A 19,422-nucleotide genomic window follows, 5' to 3' on the forward strand; every position below is an offset into this window, starting at 1 on the left:
TCAGCGACTGATTTCCATGAGTAAATACGTTTCACTGTCTAACTCAACCACAGATTTATGGGAGTAAATAGGTTTTATTGCCTCACTGAACCACTGACATCCAGGAGTAAATAAGGATTACTGTCAAACTCAACCACAGATTTGCGGTGTTAACTGCTTTTATTTCCTTACTCAACCACACGTTTACAGGAGTAAATAATAACCACAGATATGCGGTGTTAACTGCTTTTATTTCCTTACTCAACCACACGTTTACAGGAGTAAATAATAACCACAGATTTGCGGTGTTAACTGCTTTTATTTCCTTACTCAACCACACATTTACAGGAGTAAATAATAACCACAGATTTGCGGTGTTAACTGCTTTTATTTCCTTACTCAACCACACGTTTACAGGAGTAAATAATAACCACAGATTTGCGGTGTTAACTGCTTTTATTTCCTTACTCAACCACACGTTTACAGGAGTAAATAATAACCACAGATTTGCGGTGTTAACTGCTTTTATTTCCTTACTCAACCACACGTTTACAGGAGTAAATAATAACCACAGATTTGTCAACCTGCCGGCTTGGGGTTTGATTCTGTAACCTTTTAGTTTAATTTATAACTGCAAATGGATTTTAAACAAACACTGTACACCCTTCAATCAGGGTTTGAACCATACTTTTGATATGATGTCCAGGATGTCTGATTAGTAGTCTGTAATTGCATCCACGGCTCTGAGGTTACATTTCTATAACCCCTTTCCTTGCTTTTTTCTTTTCTGTGGATTAGAGAAAAAACTTTGAAAAAGTCAAAAATGACTTATTCCCCACATGAGCCACTACTGTATTTCTTCTGGAATCGGTCAGATCAGATTCACAGTGGCTGTTTAAATGGTGTGGAATCAATCTCCTCCATGCTTTCCAGTTAAGAGTGAATCAGCATCGACCTCCGTGTGGGTCAGAGGGCATACTGGAGTTTCTTCACCCAGCATGTCGTCAACCCGCCATGCTGATATCTGCCTTAGCTTCATCTAAAATGGCAACCCTCCGTCCTATACAGGTTCATTTGTTAAGGGCCTGTTGGAACTAACGTGCAGTTATGGAAAAAATACCCAGTTGTCAAAGTTGAGTGAAAGTGAGGATATTTTAAAGCTGGGATCCGTAGCCTGGCCTTCACAGCTCTGTCTGTGAATGTGAGAGGAGTTAGATTTCTACAGACCCGTCACATAGCTTTTCATCAAAGCACTGTTCAGGTGACCGCTTTGTAATTGTTAAAATAAAGGTTCCCAGCTTTGTTAGGAAAAGGCATAAGTAAAAGTCACCTGGTAAAATTCTGAAAAAGAATCTGAAAACATTTCTGTAATCAACAGTTAGAGAATAAATCAGATAAAATACTCTCGAGAGTAAGCAAACTAAACTGCACAATTTTGCATTTGCAGATCACCATGGAAACACTCCCACAATGTGTCATAGAAGTGTTTGCGTTTAGTAAGTCCGCCTGATCAGTAGGGGACCTCACTAAGCAGCTGTCATTGTCGGCTCTGGCTATCGTCTCCCCAGAGGGCCATCCTGTCAACCTGTCCCCAGTGACGGCCACCCCCTTACTGGGATGCTCTTGCCTCGGGGTTGGGTTGGGGTGGGGCCTGCCTCCACTTGCTCCTCTCACAAAGCTGATAATTACTGATCTGACAAGAGCATTGTTGTAATCTGCCCCCCAGAGTCCCTCAGACCTCCTCTGTATACCTACCTGGATCGCTTATCCAACACACACACGTATCATATTTACACACACATTATTGCCCCCCCCCCACCGGCGTGAGTCAGGGAAGAAAACATAAAAAGTAAAAGGTATGTGTGTGAGTGTGTGAGATGAGGGGGTGACAGGGTGGGGGGGGGGCTACCATTAACGTGCAATGCCCCATGTCTGCAATTTCTCCCCCTTTCACTCCCTCCTCCCCCTTTCACTCCCTCCTCCTCCTTTCACTCCCTCCATAACCCCAGATAGACTGTCTTGCTATGGGGGTGCTGTCAGAGAACCAATAGCGTGCTGAGTAGCAATGTGTTCCTCCCAAATAGCCCCCCGTTTCCTACACACTTTTCTACTTGTGACCGGGCATAGGGAATAGGGCAGTATTTGGACTGCAGCCTACACTGAGTTTTGGTTTCTCCACTATTTTGATGTCTTTATAACAGGCACTGTAATTAGCATGACAGCACGGTAATAACCAATGACATACTGCATGTGTATGAACACTATATTCAACAGAGGATCAGCCTTCAGCGAGCTAGATGTCTGACCTAGTCGCAGTGAGGATACACCCCTAAACAAAGACACACACGATAAGAGGCAAAGACACACACACACAGATATAGACACACACACGCGCACACACACACACACACATACATACACTCAGACACTAGACATCCATCAGTTTGACAAATTGACTCGATCACTTCTGTCCCCTCTCAGCATTAGCTTCTAACCCTTTGAAATATAACACTGTTGATAGTTCAGTGGCAGCTTTCTTCAGAGGTGAAAAAGGGAAAGACAGAGGAAGACAGAGGAAGACAGAGGAAGACAGAGGAAGAGAGAGGAAGAGAGAGGAAGAGAGGCCCCATAGCAGACGAATGATAAAGTGTAAGGGGAAGTTGGAGATGAGTGTGAAGCGATAAGTGTGTGTAAGTGTGTGTGTGTTTGTGTGTGTGTGTGTGTGTGTGTGTGAAGCAGTAAGTCTGTCACTCCACTGATACAAAAACATGTTCCCTCTTCTTTAGGGGAAGACAAGTGGGAGCTATACAGAAGTGAAGTCGCTGGAATTCATCAAACACTTAGAGAGAGAGAAAGAGAGTGGGAGAGAGAGGGCGATGGGTGTTAGGGACTCAACAGACAGGAAGATGGTGGGTGAGGGACAGTGGAGGAGATGGAGACATGGAGGAGAAGGGAGAGAAAGTACTGAGGCAGATATAGAGTGAGGGAAATGAAGAGAGGAATGGGCCGAGCAGGGGGAGAGAGAGAGAGATGCAGCACACCTGTATGTGGTAATAAAGACTTGAGGTAACAGAGCTGTGTTTCAGGAGATATAACACCTGACTTAGCTCTTTGATGACGCCACATGATTAAATACATTATCTCTTCACGTGCAGGTTTCCATTCACTTGCATACACAAATGTACACTACTGACACACAAACACTTGTTTAAATAGTTCCAGTAACTTTAATAGTTTTATCTAGACTATCGACGCACAAAACCTTGTTTTAAAAGGTTTATCTATACTACCGACACACAAGTAATTGTTTGGATAGTTTTATCTCGATTCCTTGACATTGTAAAGATAAGGAGTAAAACATCTCCAATTCACACTTATTTCACGTGTGTGTGAGAGGCTTAACAACTGAAGCGAATAATGCGAAATATTAGAGATTATTTTTGTTGATCAGCTTTTAAAAGAACCTGTAAATGAAAGACATCTGATAACTTTCGCTTCTAAGGGCGTGGTCTCAATGGGAATCACATGATTTAACCCCACATGAACAATTGTCACATGACTGTGAATGTTTTCCAAGATGGCGACCACGGTACACACACCGTTTGTGTTGCTCCTCTTTCAAATCGGCGTTTTTAGCCTTCCTGTCAGTCAGACACCTCAAGAAAGTCCGACATGTGGATATAAGGTAAGTTGATATTCCTATTTCGTATTCCTGTAAATAAAAAAATATGTACTTGATAGAAAAATTGAAAGATTTAATCCTCATGTAGAGTACTTCACTTTCACAAACAATATTTGCTTTCGATAACATGGAATACCAGGTACAAATTATCTTGGACTAGCCATACAAATTAATCTCAAACTTGCCAGTCTTGCCATAAGTCGATGGTATTTCACTAGTATGATTTTTTTGCAGTTGAATGAAATTATTTTGGTTGAAGTTTTCGTAGACTATAATGCCTATCAACTTCCTGAAAATCACATTGTTTTCTCATTGTGCGCGCGTGCATACTCTAGTCCTGTCATGCTATAAAGCCGGGGATGTTGAACGTGCATCTGGTTCCCCACACACACGACGACGTCGGTTGGCTCAAGACTGTGGACCAGTACTTCTACGGAGGTCCGTACCTGCTTGGTGCTCTTGGCATTTGGCACTCTGCACCTGTTCAGCACTTCTTCATTTGCCTATTAATTTGTAGAACTACTATATCAATGCTATTTTATTTAATGTCATGGCAGGCAAAAAATTTTGAAGGTTCAACCGGTCCATTGTTGAAGACCGTCACAATGCTTTCACATGACACACCGACATGCAACACCCACAATTATCTTAGCATCACATGCTTTGTGTGTTTTACTGTGACAACCGTCTGACTGATTTTTAATAGGGATCAGTTTAATTGTTAACTTCACCAGCCTGACTGATGCCTATCCACACACGTTTGAGTGTGCGTGGATAGGACCTGCGATTAACGTTGTAGTGTGTGTGTGTGTGTGTGTGTGTGTGTGTGTGATCCAGGTTTTTACAATTAACAAAGATGGTAAAACCTGACAGTTGGTTCAAGTCCCAAAATGAATAAAGGGGTTTTCGGTCTTAATGTTTGTGTGTGTGTGTGTGTTCTTTCAGCCCGTAACGACATCCAGCATGCTGGGGTACAGTACATCCTGGACTCGGTAGTGGACCAGCTCCTGAAGAACCCCGACCGACGCTTCATCTACGTCGAGACGGCGTTCTTCTACCGCTGGTGGAAACGGCAGTCTGGTGACATGCAGGACACCGTCAAACAGCTGGTTGATGAGGGTGAGACGGTCGCTCTGAACGCGCGGGAACAGGCAACACAGGCCCCCCCACACACACACACACACACACGAGGTCACATCAGCAGATTGCGTACGCTGCACTTTCGTTCCTGGCGTGCACACAGAATAGGCACTAAGGCTGACGTTTTAGGCGCTGAGAAAAGCCTTCCAGGCAACCTGCATACGCTGGTGGAAACGAGTGTTGGGCTGCTGAACGCTTCCAAGCAGCTGGTTAGCCAGGGTCCGAGGTGTGTGCTGTGAACAGTCAGTCAACTACGAGGTGCAGTACCGACACTAAATCAGTCCCTTGTTGTCTCTCTCTTCCTCTTGTGCTGGCCTTCCCTCTGTGCGTCAGGGCGGTTGGAGTTTGTCAACGGGGGCTGGTGTATGAGTGACGAGGCCACTACGCACTACAGCGCTGTCGTCGACCAGATGACCATCGGCCTGCGCTTCCTCAACGACACGTTTGGACCCTGCGGACGACCCCGCGTCGCCTGGCACATCGACCCTTTCGGGCACGCCCGCGAGCACGCCTCCGTGTTTGCCCAGGTAGGGGTCTGGTCGCTGTTTCGTTTCCATGCAACGGCAAAAGAAGTGTTTGAAAAAGTGAATTTAAAACAAATATTTTGTGCCGTCCATTTGTTTATGTATATATATTTTTTTAACTATCAATTAAAAAAACATTAATATTCATTGATTAGATATGTTTTTACCTCACTCTGTCAATACAGAAACACGGTTGGAAATGACATCTGCGAGTTATCTCGAATTAGTCTTTGAAGGCTTTGCATTCCTGTTATGCCACATTTTCCCTTCTGTCAAGCTGTCCTGAATAACGGCCGGACAGCAAGTTTAAATTCTTGCTACAGATGTTAAAACCGATTCATTTTCTGATGTCCGTCGCACGATTGTGGCCGTGCCTCGTCAAAGTAACTAGGAAAGTAGGTTTGAGAGAAGGGAGGCGTGTCCTCTGAGGTTCCCGACCAACCACAAGGAGTCGCCAGAGTATTTCCTGTTTTGGAAACATCTGGAACCCCTCCAGTGCTTTGCTGTGTTCATCCTGACGGCTTCTGTTTCAGATGGGTTACGATGGGTTCTTCTTTGGCCGCCTGGACTACCAGGACCGGAGTCGTAGAAAGGCTTCCAGGGAACAGGAGATGGTCTGGAGGGCCAGTGAGAGCCTCGTGCCCCCCGTCGCCGACCTCTTTACTGGTACTGACCTTTAACCTTTCACCCTAATTCAACCATTATGAGCCCCTGGGGAAACTGAACACCATTAGGGCACCTGGCTAGAACGTGTGTCTTTGCAAGTTTCTGAGCGTCGCAAAAGCTTATAAATTACAAAGGCTGTTTGCATATTGATGGAAACATAGGATTATTGTTAGTGAAGTGTGTGTATATATAGGGCCTGGGATTGATGGTTTGAATAAATTGGATTAACATTATTTTGAAACCACTGCCATAAGATGCTATCACATGTCTGAAACATGCTCCTGTTGCTTAAGGTATTGCTCTAGTTTTACATCAGCCTCTGGGTGTTATTCCTGGAGGAAATGAAGACCCATTACCATCCTGTGGCCACCTGTTATGTTCAGTCTTAGGATTTACACTCACCTTTTTCTGACTTCCTGCTCCCTCCTGGAACTGTAGCTTAGTGCCTTTTAAATGGCTGTGTTGCGTCTCTCCTCAAAACCCATTCAACTAAAAAGCAAAAGGCCCCTCCCCTCTGACCTCTCACAATGAGTTTTCAGAAAGAGGTGCAGAGAGATACCTGAAGTGTAACACCCCCCCCCCCCACCCCCCCATTTACAGGTATCCTCCCAAACGGGTATAACCCTCCTGAAGGCTTCTGTTGGGACCAGTTGTGTGACGACCCACCAATCAGAGACGACCCTGACCTGGAGGACTACAATGTGGAAGATGTGGTCAGCAAGTTCCTTACTGTGGCACAAGAACAGGTTGGTGCCCACGCACACGGCGCGCGCACACGGGTCAGACATAACACACGCTTTACTGTACACGTGAAGACGGCCCTATATTCTCATCCTCCATCTGTGTCCTGGTTTGTGTATATCAACATAAACTAGGTGGAATATTGGGTGTATACCTTACCCCCTGTGTGTTGAATTGCTTTAATCATGACCTGGGTTCAGAACAGACCTCCTTGTCTTTCCACTCACCAGGCCAAGGTGTATAAAACCAACCACATAATCATGACCATGGGTTCAGACTTCCAGTATGAGAACGCCAACCTCTGGTATAAGAACCTGGACAAACTCATCCGCTACGTCAACCAGAAGCAGGTCAACGGCTCCAACATCCATGTGCTCTACTCCACGCCCTCCTGTTACCTCCAGGAGCTTCACCGGGCAAACCTCAGCTGGTGTGAACTCTGACCCGGACAACTCCCCTTCACACTAGTGCTGTTCAGACTTTCTTTATCGGGGAGCCCATATTTTCCCATGAGAATGTTATTTCTTTTTTCTCCTGCTCACTCCCACCCACCCAATGTAACCCCTGCGTTTAATTCCTCTCCTCTCCCCCTCCACAGGACTGTAAAGAGAGATGACTTCTTCCCCTATGCCGATGCGGCACATGACTTCTGGACCGGCTACTTCACCAGCCGGCCGGCTTTAAAACGCTACGAGAGGATCAGCAACAGTTACTTACAGGTAGCCAATTCACACATCAGCAGGTTGCAAATGGTGGCCAGCGTCCCTATTTGGAAGAGAGTACTTTAACTGGTATAGTGACAACGTGTTGGCTGATATTATTACACATTATTGACATGCAATCCTTGAAGATGTTTCCTTCCACCCTGTTTTTTTTAGATTTGTAACCAGATGGAAGTCCTTGGTGGTCCAACATCCAGGAACGGGTCCTTTGGAGTGGGAAACAGTGACACTATGAGTATGTGTGTGTTCAGCCGAGAACAGTGCGTAGCGCGTTTCACCGCTGTTTGGAGCTACGACGACGTAAAATACGTGAAGGCAATCTGAGAGTTTAAAAACCTCTGCTGATTGGATAACGTGCAGGATGATGGGGGGGGCTTTCTGTGTTGCGATTGGGTAACACGTGGGATAATGGGGTGTATTGTGTTCTGATTGGTAGAGAAGGCCATGGCGGTGGCACAGCATCATGACGCTGTATCCGGGACGGAGAAGCAACACGTTGCCGACGACTACGCCAGAAGACTGGCCAATGGCTGGACCCAATGCCAGGTACGTCTGGCTGTCCTTTCTATTGATCAAGTCTGCGGTCTCCTAGATGAACCGGGTGTGATTGACTCTGTCTGTCCAGGTGTTGGTCAGTAACACTCTAGCTGCTCTGAGTGGTTCCTCTGCTCCTCGTGTCTACTGCGAACACCTCAACATCAGCGTTTGCCCTCTGACCGAGTCCAGCAGCAAGGTAGGGACCACAGGCGACCCTGTAGAGTTCATGGTGTTGCGCCGCGTGTGGATGTGTTAGCGCTCTCATGCCAGTTAATCTTCTCTTAGTTCTCGGTGAACGTGTATAACCCCCTGGCGCGTCCAGTCGGCTGGTCGGTCAGGCTTCCGGTCAACGGGACTGCCTACGCTGTGACCGACTCCAGTGGCAACGCAGTGGACTGTCAGGTGCGTGACTGCGTCTTATGCACGGCGTGGTACTGACAGCATTTGACCCTGAGGTGATGTGGGTATTCAGAAGGCTCTGTTCCACCTCCCTACAGGTGGTCCCAGTGTCCCAGGCCACAGTTGTGGTGCGGAGGGACAGGGGGTACGCCGTTAACGAGCTGCTGTTCCAGGTCCGGGCTCCTCCGATGGGCTACAGCACTTACTCCGTCTCCCTGCTTCAGAAGGGGCCTCCTCCGGCCTCTCCGTTTCCCAGGGCTCCTAAGGACATTCAGAACAAGGTGCGCGCCTGGCGTGCTTTCAGTGAGCTACGGCAGTCAATGCCATAGGTTGTACTACGTGGTCTGTGGAGACCAATCAAAAGCATGCTGTCATGTGCTTTTGACGGGTTTTCTTTCTGTTCACTTAGTTCCTGAAAGTGACCTTTGACCCAGAGACTGGTCTTTTGAGCAGTCTCAGTAACCTAGAGACCCAGCAGACTGTCAGACTGTCACAGAACTTCTACTGGTTAGTTTGTGCACACCCGCCCCGTGCAATCCATTCCCATCCTTTGTCTTCCCTTCATTTGTGTTGTCGTTCTCTTATGCCCCTCGCGCGCTCTCCTTCCTGGTGTCGTTGGGCCAACACCCTGTCGTGCTGTATTCCCAGGTACAACGCCAGTGATGGTAACAACAAGGACAGTAAACAGATGTCTGGAGCGTACATCTTCAGACCCAACTCTTCCACCACCTTCATCATCAGCAAGACTGCCAAGATAGAAACAGTACAGGTAAACACACACACACACACACACACACACACACACACACACACACTCTAGCTGAATTGACTTACAGTGGGATATGTGGATGACGCCTCGTTATAAAACACGTCTGTTGTGTTCCTCTGCCGGTCAGAACTCCGTGGTCCAGGAGGTACGACAGTGGTTTAGTCCCTGGGTTTCTCAGGTGGTCCGTCTCTACGCGGACAGCAGGGTTCTGGAGCTGGAGTGGACCGTCGGCCCGGTCCCTATTGGGTGAGGGCTCAGAACCACACGTGTCAGGAATGGGGCCGTGTAACGGGAGAGGAGGGGCGTCTGGCAACGGGAGGGGGGGTCTTTTAATGTGTGTGTGTGTGTGTGTGTGTGTGTGTGTGTGTGTGTAGTGACAACATGGGGAAAGAGGTGATAACCCGTTTCGACACCAGTATCAACTCCTCTGGAATCTTCTACACCGACTCTAACGGCAGAGAAGTGCTGCAGCGACGGTAAGGAGTTTACATGCGTCTGTGACTGACCGACGCGTCTTCATAATGGAGTATTCCGTCCGTGTCCAGACCGTGTGCACGTTAATACATGTTCCACCGGCACTCCTACAGGAAAGACTACCGCCCCACCTGGACCCTGACTCAGACGGAGCCTGTGGCTGGGAACTACTACCCCATCAACTCCAGAGCTTACATTAAGGTGTCCGCTCCGCTCATGCCTGCTCCGTCACCGTATCAAATTATCATTTAAGAGGCCTCAGAGATGTATAAGGGACATTGTGGTGAAGCCTGTTGAATTTGGCCTGAGGCTGCTACTGTCATAATCAGAGTTTTATGGCCTAGTAAGTTTCGCAACAAGTAAGGAATTTTGTTCTGGCCGTTGGTGTGACAGTTAGTACAAGGGGAATAAGGGAAATCAGAGCGGCTGTAGTCAGTTTGGTTCCGGGGGCATGTTCATGTGGTTATTTTAGCAGAGTGTGTGTGTGCGTACTGACCCTTTCCTTTTCTCGATGTTATTGGATGACAGGATGAAAAGGACCAGCTGACCGTGGTGACTGACCGCTCTCAGGGAGGAGGCAGCATCCAAGACGGATCACTGGAGATCATGGTGAGACGTGAACACGCACCCAGCCTGCAGCATCTGTCACATGGCTGTCCTACTTCCTCCTTTTGGGGCCCATTAAAATACTATTTGCCCGTAACCCTTTATTTTAATCTTAAGGGACTCACTTTCCCAGACTTCCTAGTCCTCGCTTTCCGTTTCCTGTCCATTTATACTCTCTGTAACCCTCCCACCAGTCTTTCCGTTTCCTGTCCATTAATACTCTCTGTAACCCTCCCACCAGTCTTTCCGTTTCCTGTCCATTAATACTCTCTGTAACCCTCCCACCAGTCTTTCTGTTCCTTGTCCATTAATACTCTCTGTAACCCTCCCACCAGTCTCTCCTGTCCCCTGTCCATTAATACTCTCTGGAACCCTCCCACCAGTCTCTCCTGTCCATTAATACTCTCTGGAACCCTCCCACCAGTCTCTCCTGTCCATTAATACTCTCTGGAACCCTCCCACCAGTCTTTCTGTTCCTTGTCCATTAATACTCTCTGTAACCCTCCCACCAGTCTCTCCTGTCCCCTGTCCATTAATACTCTCTGGAACCCTCCCACCAGTCTCTCCTGTCCATTAATACTCTCTGGAACCCTCCCACCAGTCTCTCCTGTCCATTAATACTCTCTGGAACCCTCCCACCAGTCTCTCTGTTCCCTGTCCATTAATACTCTGTAACCTTCCCGCCCGTCTTTCCTCCAGCTGCACCGACGGTTGCTCCACGATGATGTCCGAGGAGTAGGCGAGCCCTTAAACGAGGCCTCTGACCTGTACCCAGAAGGCCTGGTGGTCCGCGGTCGCCTCCTCCTCTCCCTTAACCCCCCCGCCGTGGCTGCCAACACCCACCGCCCCCTAGCGCAGGAAGTGGTACTGCAGCCTCTGATCACGTTCACTGAAGGACTGCTGCCGCCCAACACGCGACCGGAGGTGAGAGATGGACGCCCTCTGAAACCCTCTTTCCTTGCCTTCCTCCTGTCGTCTTGCCTTTTCCTTGACTGTATTGGAGGAGGAGGTCCAAGGTCACTCCCTTTAGACGTTCTTCTCCTGTGAATGACTGTAGAAAAGGGAGATGTGTTGGGAAAAACTAGAATGGAGAGGTGGGGGGGAGGGGGTTTAGGCTGAATTAATGAACTCATGGGGTTTTTGTTTTAATTCTAACATCTCCCCGCTCAGTTCTCGGGGCTGCAGACTGCACTGCCCCCTGCTGTTCATCTGCTGACAGTGTCTCAGTGGGACCCGGACTTGGTGCTGCTCAGACTGGAGCATCAGTACGAAGCCCGGGATAGCAAGGAGCACTCGCAGCCGGTCACAGTCAACCTACAGGTCAGTCCGTTGCCCTCCACGTTCATACTGCTGACCGGGGCTGAGCTGTAGGTGGCAGGATGTTCTGAAAGGATGAATCCCTGCTGCCAGTTTTGGTGGAGTGTGACAAGGTTACTGTAAGCAGTAGTTGTCATGGATTCTAATTCATAGATTTGTGTAACTTGGAAGATGCCGATCATCAGTTTGACAGTTGTGTGACCGTCAAATTGTTAGAACCGTCAGCAAATGTGTAGTCCTTCACAGAAATGTTAACCACACCCCTCTTTAGTTTGTTTGACGAAATGCTGGACAAGGAAATTATTCCTGTTCTCTTCTAATTTCCAACTGTAGAAGCTCTTCGCTACTTTGGATGTGCTGGGAGTGTCCGAGATGAACCTGTCAGCCAATCAGTGGAAGCATGAGATGACCCGTCTGGATTGGAAGGTGGACTCAGGTAAAGGACACTCACCTGGCTGTGAGCTGACACTTCCCTTTTCTACATGAGAATAATTTCTGCTCTATGCAAAGTACAGTATGCAGAATTCTTCTCATTCTAAATATTTCCATTGACCTGAAATAAAAGGGGTTTTTCAAAACATCTTTCTTCATTAAAGGTATGGAAAAAAATTGATTAAAAGGGAATCAGTTAAGCTGATTGGTTGGTCCTATCTTTATTTCTATTCATTTAAAGGTAAATAACAGTATACCCTGGGCTGCTGTATAATGCTCTGATTGAATCCTGGCTTTAGATGACTGCCTGTCATTTGACAGTTAAGCCCATCTTATCGCTGTGCTGTTTGTCTCTCAGGTGAGAAGCCCCTGCCTAAAACCAAGGGAGACCCCTCGGTGTGGGAGGTGACACTCAAGCCCATGGAGATTCGCACCTTCTTGCTCCGTGTCAGGCTGAGATAGCCAATCACTGGCCACCGTTCCAGAACGAGTTAGGGATTGGGCATTTTGGACTATTGTCCCTGAAGTGAAATCTCAACTTGATCCTGCGACCGACAGACCTGCCCAATGACCAGCACATACTCTCAATCAACCAATCCCTTTGGCTCAGTGACTGTGACATTACTGCCTTAACAACACTTGACTGAATGTAAAGAATTGTGCACATGCCTTGATTAAATGTATTTTAATTGTATTTTCAATTTTCTGAGTTGGTTTGAAAAAAAATAAAAAGGAAAATGGGTATGATATGCTGGCTGGACTCGGTATATTGAATTCAGACTGCTTTAAGTGTTGTCAATGACAGACAACAGATACTGTTTAAATCTGACACACCTGCAAGCTCTATTTTCAAGTGCCAAGTGATTATTCTGTGCAATAAGACTTGTGCCTTTTGTATGCTAAAGCTTGTGTGTTGATCCACCAGCAGTAGATAAAGCCCCAGGATCTTTCTCAGCCTGTATCTCATCCATGACTCTGGTGTCTGAATAATGACAAATCAGGTTTGAAGAAAAAGGCCTGTTGCCATAGGAATGAAACATGGTACTTGTAATCACACCAGCTGACAATTCAACACCTGTTGCCATAGTGACTTTTATTAGACTGTCAAAACAACCAAAGAAAATAAAGGTAGATGGTCTCCCCCATCTTATGGAGACATGTATCTCCACTACATGCTAAATAACACACCGCATCCCCAAGTACGGTCAGTTTGTTGGTTAGGGTTGAGGGAGGCTGATCCGGTACCTGGAGGGGGAAAACAGCAGAACTAACCAAAAAGAGTTCATTATGTCCAAGGCATGGAACCAGGTCAGGGCACTGGGCCGGGATCAATATGACACCCTGATTGTCTCCAACGCGGCAGGGGTGTGGAACGGCGCAGCGAGGGGCCGGCTGGAAACCGGGGTACCAATGACCGGGGCAGGCGAGAACTCAACCCGTCTTGTCCACGTCATGGGAGTAACAGCATTTCTCACCGTGCGTGCACGTGCCCTAGAGAAAACAGACGAGGAGGGCCGACACATTAGGGAAGCCGGGTGGCATTAGTATGGAAATCACACGTCTCCTTGTGATGCACGCAAAACTGAAGTGGAACGGGAAGTGTTAATATGATGAATAATGGATGAGGTACTGTGTTTCTGGGAAGATAACGAGAAGACCCCTGTGCTCATGCTGAGTTATTAGCGGAGAAGAACCAGGCGTGTTCACACCCCTTAAAATCATTTTCCAGTTATGTGTTTGGAGTGGTGGAAAGCCATGTTCTTCAACCTTGCTCCTCATGTGACACCATGTTGATGGGATCTTAGAATAACTAAGGCTATAACGCAAAACAGGTCAAACTCATTGGGTTTTTATTTCACCTTGCGTAAGCTAGTGCTCTACAGTTTTAAAAACAAACATGGCTGACTCGTTTTGAAAACATCTTTGTTTCCAATACTGGTTTTCCTAAAACATCCACTTCCTGTTGGGGTACGAAGTCGTGTGAGTTAGTGTATATCTATAGAGCTTTGTTCCCCGACCTTCCTGAATCTCTTGCAGGGGAAGCTCTTCAGCTGGGCGGCATCTGTGATCTGATTTTTCCTCTTGTTCTGACACTGTTTTCTCTTGTCCTCCAGATGTGTTGTGACTCCTCCGCCACTAAGACAGAGACAGATTCCGTTAGACAAGGTCTCCCGTTACGACCCGGTTCTCTCTTCTCCGGATCTGTTGGGATTTCCCTCCCCGTTAGAGGTCAGACCGTTCTATGAACAGCTAGGTCCTACCCTTCCTTGGCTCGGGCCTTGGGTCCCCAATTGGGCTCCGGGTTCTCCTGGAAGCGGGTGAGGTGGCGTCGTCTGGACTGGGGGTTGGCATCCTCCCTCACGTCGAAACATGCCTGCAGACTGAACAGAGAGTAGTGACCAAGATGCCCTGACCTCACCTAAACCTGTGGTCAAATAAAAGTCCTCATTACCACACCTTAGGCCTACTAAGTAAGACAGAACATACATGGCCCGTGTTGGCCATGAAATCTGACTTACATTGCTTCATTTGAATTGCATCCGAATTCTTATGGACTCACATGGGTTCGGTGTTGAGGATGCGATGGGCAGGGCTGCTTTCTGACTGTCTCTCTCTCTTCACTGGGTTGGACTTCTCCTACAACCACAACATTCAGTTCAACTGGCCTTTCAACACGTGCCCCCCCCTCCACCCCCCTCCCCCCTCGCTGAATCAACAAGACACGGATCTCACAGGACACTGCCTCTTACCCAGCAGCGCATGATGTCCCAGAGGATCCTGGGGGGGGCGTCCGTCTTCAGAGCGTTCTTACAGGCGTGGGACAGGGACACCCGGTAGCCGGCGTGGAGCAGGGCTGACCTGGGAGGAGACGGCGTGGTTAAACCGGGCGGGCGGCCAGTGGGGGTTGGGGGGGTGAGTGGCGGGGGGGGGGGGGGTACCTGAACTGGAGTAGGGGCGGGGTGCTGCAGTGTAGTGTGCTGCTCAGGTTGTCCACGGTGTAATACAGAGGGACATCCTGCAGCTCCTGGGGACACAGATGCCCGTTAACCCACTTTAACTTAGGCACTGGCTATCAGCGAACCTCCAACAAAAACAGGAGCCGACTTCCTGTTGACCTTTGACCCAACGCAGCGGCCTCTCACCTCCGTGACCATGCTGAGCATGCCCTCTATGCGCCGGGCGGTTCCAAAGCGGGACGGGTTCGCCGACACGGCGGATAGAACCTTCTGGACAAAGGCCACATCGTGGAGAGATTCACCCCAGACAGGACCACCCAGCTAGAGGGAGGAAGGAATGAAGGACAGTCCGGCAAAGCGACACACTAACAGAGGTTGTGCAACGTGTGTGTGTGTGTGTGTGTGTGTGTGTGTGCGCGCTCACCTGGTGTCTGTGTCCACAGTGTTCACAGTCTGGTCCAACTGGCGGCCCGGTGGCTGCGGAGTACTTTACACTGAAAAACACACAACAAATGAACACAAAACCCCCAAACAACAAAGACACCGCTGAGTGAACGGAGCGTCTTACTGTTTTCCCTGAGTCGTCCTCTTGCCCATCCGCTGCAAGTGGAACGAGCCGCACCCGACACAGTTGTACACCAACGCTTGTTTGCTGAAAGCCAACACACCACAGAGTCAGTCCAGGCCCCGTCTTTTCAGAACAACTCTGAGGGGCTTCCGTGGAATCCCCGTCTCTGTAAACGTGGACGCGCCCCGCCCCCCCCCACCTGGCGGAGTTCTTCACCACGGCCTGCCCGGTCCGCACCCTGACAAACACTCGTATGTAGAAGTCCACGCTGACGCACAGCAGCGGGTGGATGTAGCGCTGGTACACGGCAGCCCTCTGGTCTAGACTGTGTAGGATGATACGCAAAGCCTGGGGGTGGGAGCGGGAGAAAGACACGATGAGTTAAACGACTGCGTCATAGCAGCGAGGAGTTTCCCGCGGCACAACAACAGTGGTCCCCGCGGGAACGCGGTGCAAATAGTCCCAGCACCGACTCGTGGCGGATGAGAATAATGTCGGAAGGGGCTGCCTTGTCTCTCTGCTCTCTAGCGTCTCCTTGTGGAATGTCGAGTGCCTGCGAGCTCAATGGACATTGTGGGCGGGAGAACACGCTGTCCTCCAAGCACATACGTATCGACGAATACTTCCTGGTTGAGCGAGCAGTAAGGTAAAAAGCAGAAAGCTTGACAAGACGTGCTTTCGGAGAACACATCTTGAACTCTCCCAAACATGCTGAAGAGGATCCGTTGAGGCAAATCAACATCACAAATCTGGCAGTGGGGTAAACTGTTTAAAAGTTTAAAATACATGGGTTTTTTTTATATTCAAACTACATCCAAAACATCCCCTCAACAAATATTATTCCAACACAGTGTTGTTTCTTTTCTTCATGTTTGTTAGATTATCCTAAGGCCGTTTCTCACCATCTCATGGCAGTACTTGGCTTTGATGGAGATGGAGCCATACTTGCTGTAGCACGTTTCCCCACTGTTCCCTGCCATCACAGCCATGTCGGTACACGTCACACACAACAGACCTAAGACAGAATGTGAGTGGGTGAGAGAACCGGGGACAGACGGACAAGAAAAATGCAGAACACATTTAGTAACAACATATGACAAATAACGTGGCTTTTGCCGAAACTTGAATTTTGTCAAGTTTTGGCCAGGACAAAGGGACCCTTCCTGACCTCCTTCAGCGACTGCCTGCACGGCTGCATCCAGGAAACAGGCCGGGCTGCCATAGGGGTCCAGGTCTATGACGTCATAGCGTTCCTTTTTGCCGCGCATCTCATACATCAACATACTGCAGAGAGATAACGGGTGCAGATAGAAAGGGTAGGCCGAGAGAGACTTTTATGGCTCAGTTGGTTAGTAGGTATCTATTAAATGTATTATAATTTTATATCATGAAAACAAAATTATAGATAAAAAGAATATAAAATGTGTGAGAAGTGAGGGATAGCTAAACTTGAGTGGTAGTGAAAGATTCTCTGAGTGAATGAGTGTTAAAGATCTACCTACCTGGCGTCTCTCTGGCTGGCCTGCAGTAGGTGTGTGACCCCGTTGTGCTGGGCGTTTCGGGCGATGAGGGCGGCAGCCTTGGCGGAGAAGTCGTTAGCCGTGATGCTACGTAGCCCAGGCACCTCCAAGGCAAACCTGACAGAGCGCAGGCCAGACGCAGCCAGACCCTCCAACACACTCAGACCTTTCTGGTTGGAGAGGAGAATGAGAAGGTTAGACTGGACCGACAGAACATTCTGGATGGAGAGGAATGAGACGGTTAGACTGGACTGACAGAACATTCTGGATGTAGAGAAATGAGAAGGTTAGACTGGACCGACAGAACATTCTGGATGGAGAAGGGAATGTACCTCACAACGCTCCCCCACTGCAGCAGTTATGATCGGCTCCTCTACACCTTTGTCTCCTCCCTCCTCTTCATCTTCGCTCATCGCCTCCTTTGGACCCACCTTCTCGTCAGCCAGACTGACCACCACCCTCTTCTCCCCCGGCACTAGCACCTTCACCCCCCTTAGGGCCATCTCATCCCTGGCAAACTCGGTCAGCACTGCACACCTGGAAGGAGAGAGAGAGTACGGGACGCGAGGAGAGGGCGACAGAGGAGAGAACAGAAGGAAGAGAAAAATTAGAGGATATGGAGGGATTAGACAGATGAAACAACAATGCCCGTGAGCAATACCAGCTAGCTACATTTGTTTTTACAGCTTTAGCTTTGCATCCATTTTTCTTTTCATCCATGTCTAATGAAGAGTATAGCATGTCATTTTCCTTCTGACCACACAGCATGAGATATGTTGGCTGGGTATAAGCGACTGTAAGACAACGGGGATGCTTGCTTCAATTGCTCTATTTTTGTGTAACTACTGAAGTATCTATCCCCTCTTCTGTAAATTGACGGAAAGTTGGCCAGTGCTTACAATTCACATGAAAACGTTAACTGGCAACATTTCTGCGGCCATTTAAAAAAATTTAGACCAATCCGGACTGACTTGGTTAGTGCATTTCTATTTCTAACGAATTCTGTTAGGTCACTCCCGTTTGATTCTTAGCGAGTACACCCAACCTATCAAACTTACGTCAGGTCTCTGTTGAACTCTTGCACAGGGTTGTAGAATACCTCGTTTGCGCTGGGAAACAGTATGGTCGCCTTTCCCTCTCTGACAACAGTCTCTCCTTGCAACAGTCCTGTCCTCTGTGTCTTCTCCTGTTCCGGGGGGTCAACAGGAGTTGGGTTTAAACCTTCCATAGCTGGATCTCTAGAGGTGGGTGCCTGAGGCTTGGTGTCCACCCCAGTTAGGGTTGTCATAACCTGGGGGTCCTGAGTGGCCCTGAGAGGCTCCATGGTTCTCAGTCCCCTACAGGCAACTGTCCTTAGAAGTCTTTGGTGGAAGTGATTGATGAAAGTCGCTTGTAGAATGGGGAGAAGCCTAGCAGGAATTATCGACATACAGCACTTCCTAATCCTGGAAGAAACAAGATAGGGTTGTTAGTCAATGGTCACAGTGAACACATTAGGCCAGAAATCTTCGTCTACTGTCAGAGCATGAACTAACAAATTAAAACAAAACACACACATCGTCTGGATGTCAGCTATTGTATAAAGTAGGTTATTTACGCAATGACCTGAACGGAAGACTGCAACAATGTTACAATTAACGCCACACAAGCCATTTAAAAGGAAAGAAAGCCAGAGCGTAGCTAGCTATCCAGCTAAGAGTTCGACTCACACTTGAAGAGACCTCAATTATCTCACAGCAAACCATGTTGAAAGGCAGGGATACAAACGCATTCTACACAAAACCTTTGACTTTAAGTTGGCAAGCTGACGTGTCACGACCTTACCGCTAACTTTTCATTGAAATATGTCCATGTAATAGTAGCTAGCTTGTTACCGGTAGCTTGGCAGGCAGGTATCATCAAGTTAGATGAAAACAATTACCTTTGTCTGCTGGGCTTTTCTCAAGTTGGCACAGCGGAAAATATAGCTATATTTTATTATTTGGGATCATTACTGTATGGTAATTTCAATGACTCAATATAAGGAGGGGAAAAACCTCAAGTTGGAAGAGGTGGCTTGCTAACTAGCACATGGGCGCAGCGACGCTTGAACCACAACTACGGAAGCCCGAGAATCCACACTAAGTAAAACTCTTTTCGTCTGAGAAAAGGGAACGAACCATGAGAATGTAGCGTAACGTTATGTAACCAATTATTACACTGGAAATCAATTCCAGTTTTTCTTTAAACCTGTCAGTTAACTCGCCGACCCGGACGAGTTAAAACTCAATAGAAGTGTCACAGTAGTAAGGATCGGATTGAATGTAGTAAACGTATGTGACTGGGTCCTATTTATTTCGCAAAAGACCAAACGAATGCATCAGTCCAAGCTGCACTGTGCAAAAATAAA

At 48.0% G+C, this 19,422-nt stretch overlaps 2 protein-coding genes across 3 annotated transcripts; one reads left to right on the forward strand and one right to left on the reverse strand.

The window, feature by feature from the left end:
* The first annotated feature begins 3,324 nt into the window (after positions 1-3,324).
* Positions 3,325-12,735, forward strand: man2b1 (mannosidase, alpha, class 2B, member 1). The gene is made up of 23 exons (XM_010872714.5): positions 3,325-3,664; positions 3,997-4,099; positions 4,607-4,780; positions 5,135-5,328; positions 5,859-5,991; positions 6,592-6,737; positions 6,963-7,162; positions 7,331-7,451; positions 7,611-7,689; positions 7,891-8,000; positions 8,080-8,187; positions 8,277-8,393; positions 8,489-8,671; positions 8,800-8,897; positions 9,039-9,159; positions 9,287-9,405; positions 9,534-9,635; positions 9,747-9,834; positions 10,162-10,242; positions 10,939-11,163; positions 11,410-11,559; positions 11,890-11,992; positions 12,347-12,735. Exons 1-23 carry the CDS (start codon positions 3,545-3,547, stop codon positions 12,448-12,450), a joined length of 2,979 nt encoding a protein of 992 aa, XP_010871016.2. The 5' UTR covers positions 3,325-3,544; the 3' UTR covers positions 12,451-12,735.
* A 326-nt stretch (positions 12,736-13,061) lies between these two features.
* Positions 13,062-19,219, reverse strand: trmt1 (tRNA methyltransferase 1). 2 transcript variants are annotated; one of them, XM_034294283.1, is made up of 16 exons: positions 18,955-19,219; positions 18,092-18,478; positions 17,366-17,570; positions 17,016-17,203; positions 16,682-16,797; positions 16,416-16,528; positions 15,713-15,861; positions 15,514-15,597; positions 15,370-15,439; positions 15,132-15,266; positions 14,928-15,013; positions 14,739-14,847; positions 14,549-14,625; positions 14,250-14,369; positions 14,005-14,124; positions 13,062-13,482 (listed from the first exon to the last, which is right to left on the reverse strand). In XM_034294283.1, the coding sequence occupies exons 2-16, from the start codon at positions 18,460-18,462 to the stop codon at positions 13,317-13,319; spliced, it is 2,109 nt and encodes a 702-aa protein (XP_034150174.1). In that variant the 5' UTR covers positions 18,463-18,478; positions 18,955-19,219; the 3' UTR covers positions 13,062-13,316. The 2 variants fall into 2 exon arrangements, with proteins under 2 accessions (XP_034150174.1, XP_028977844.1); XM_029122011.2 differs by having other exon boundaries at positions 13,320-13,479; positions 14,007-14,124; positions 18,955-19,214.
* Between the last annotated feature and the right edge of the window lie 203 nt (positions 19,220-19,422).

This window comes from Esox lucius, chromosome 9, assembly GCF_011004845.1.
Source record: "Esox lucius isolate fEsoLuc1 chromosome 9, fEsoLuc1.pri, whole genome shotgun sequence".
Classification (NCBI taxonomy): domain Eukaryota; kingdom Metazoa; phylum Chordata; class Actinopteri; order Esociformes; family Esocidae; genus Esox; species Esox lucius.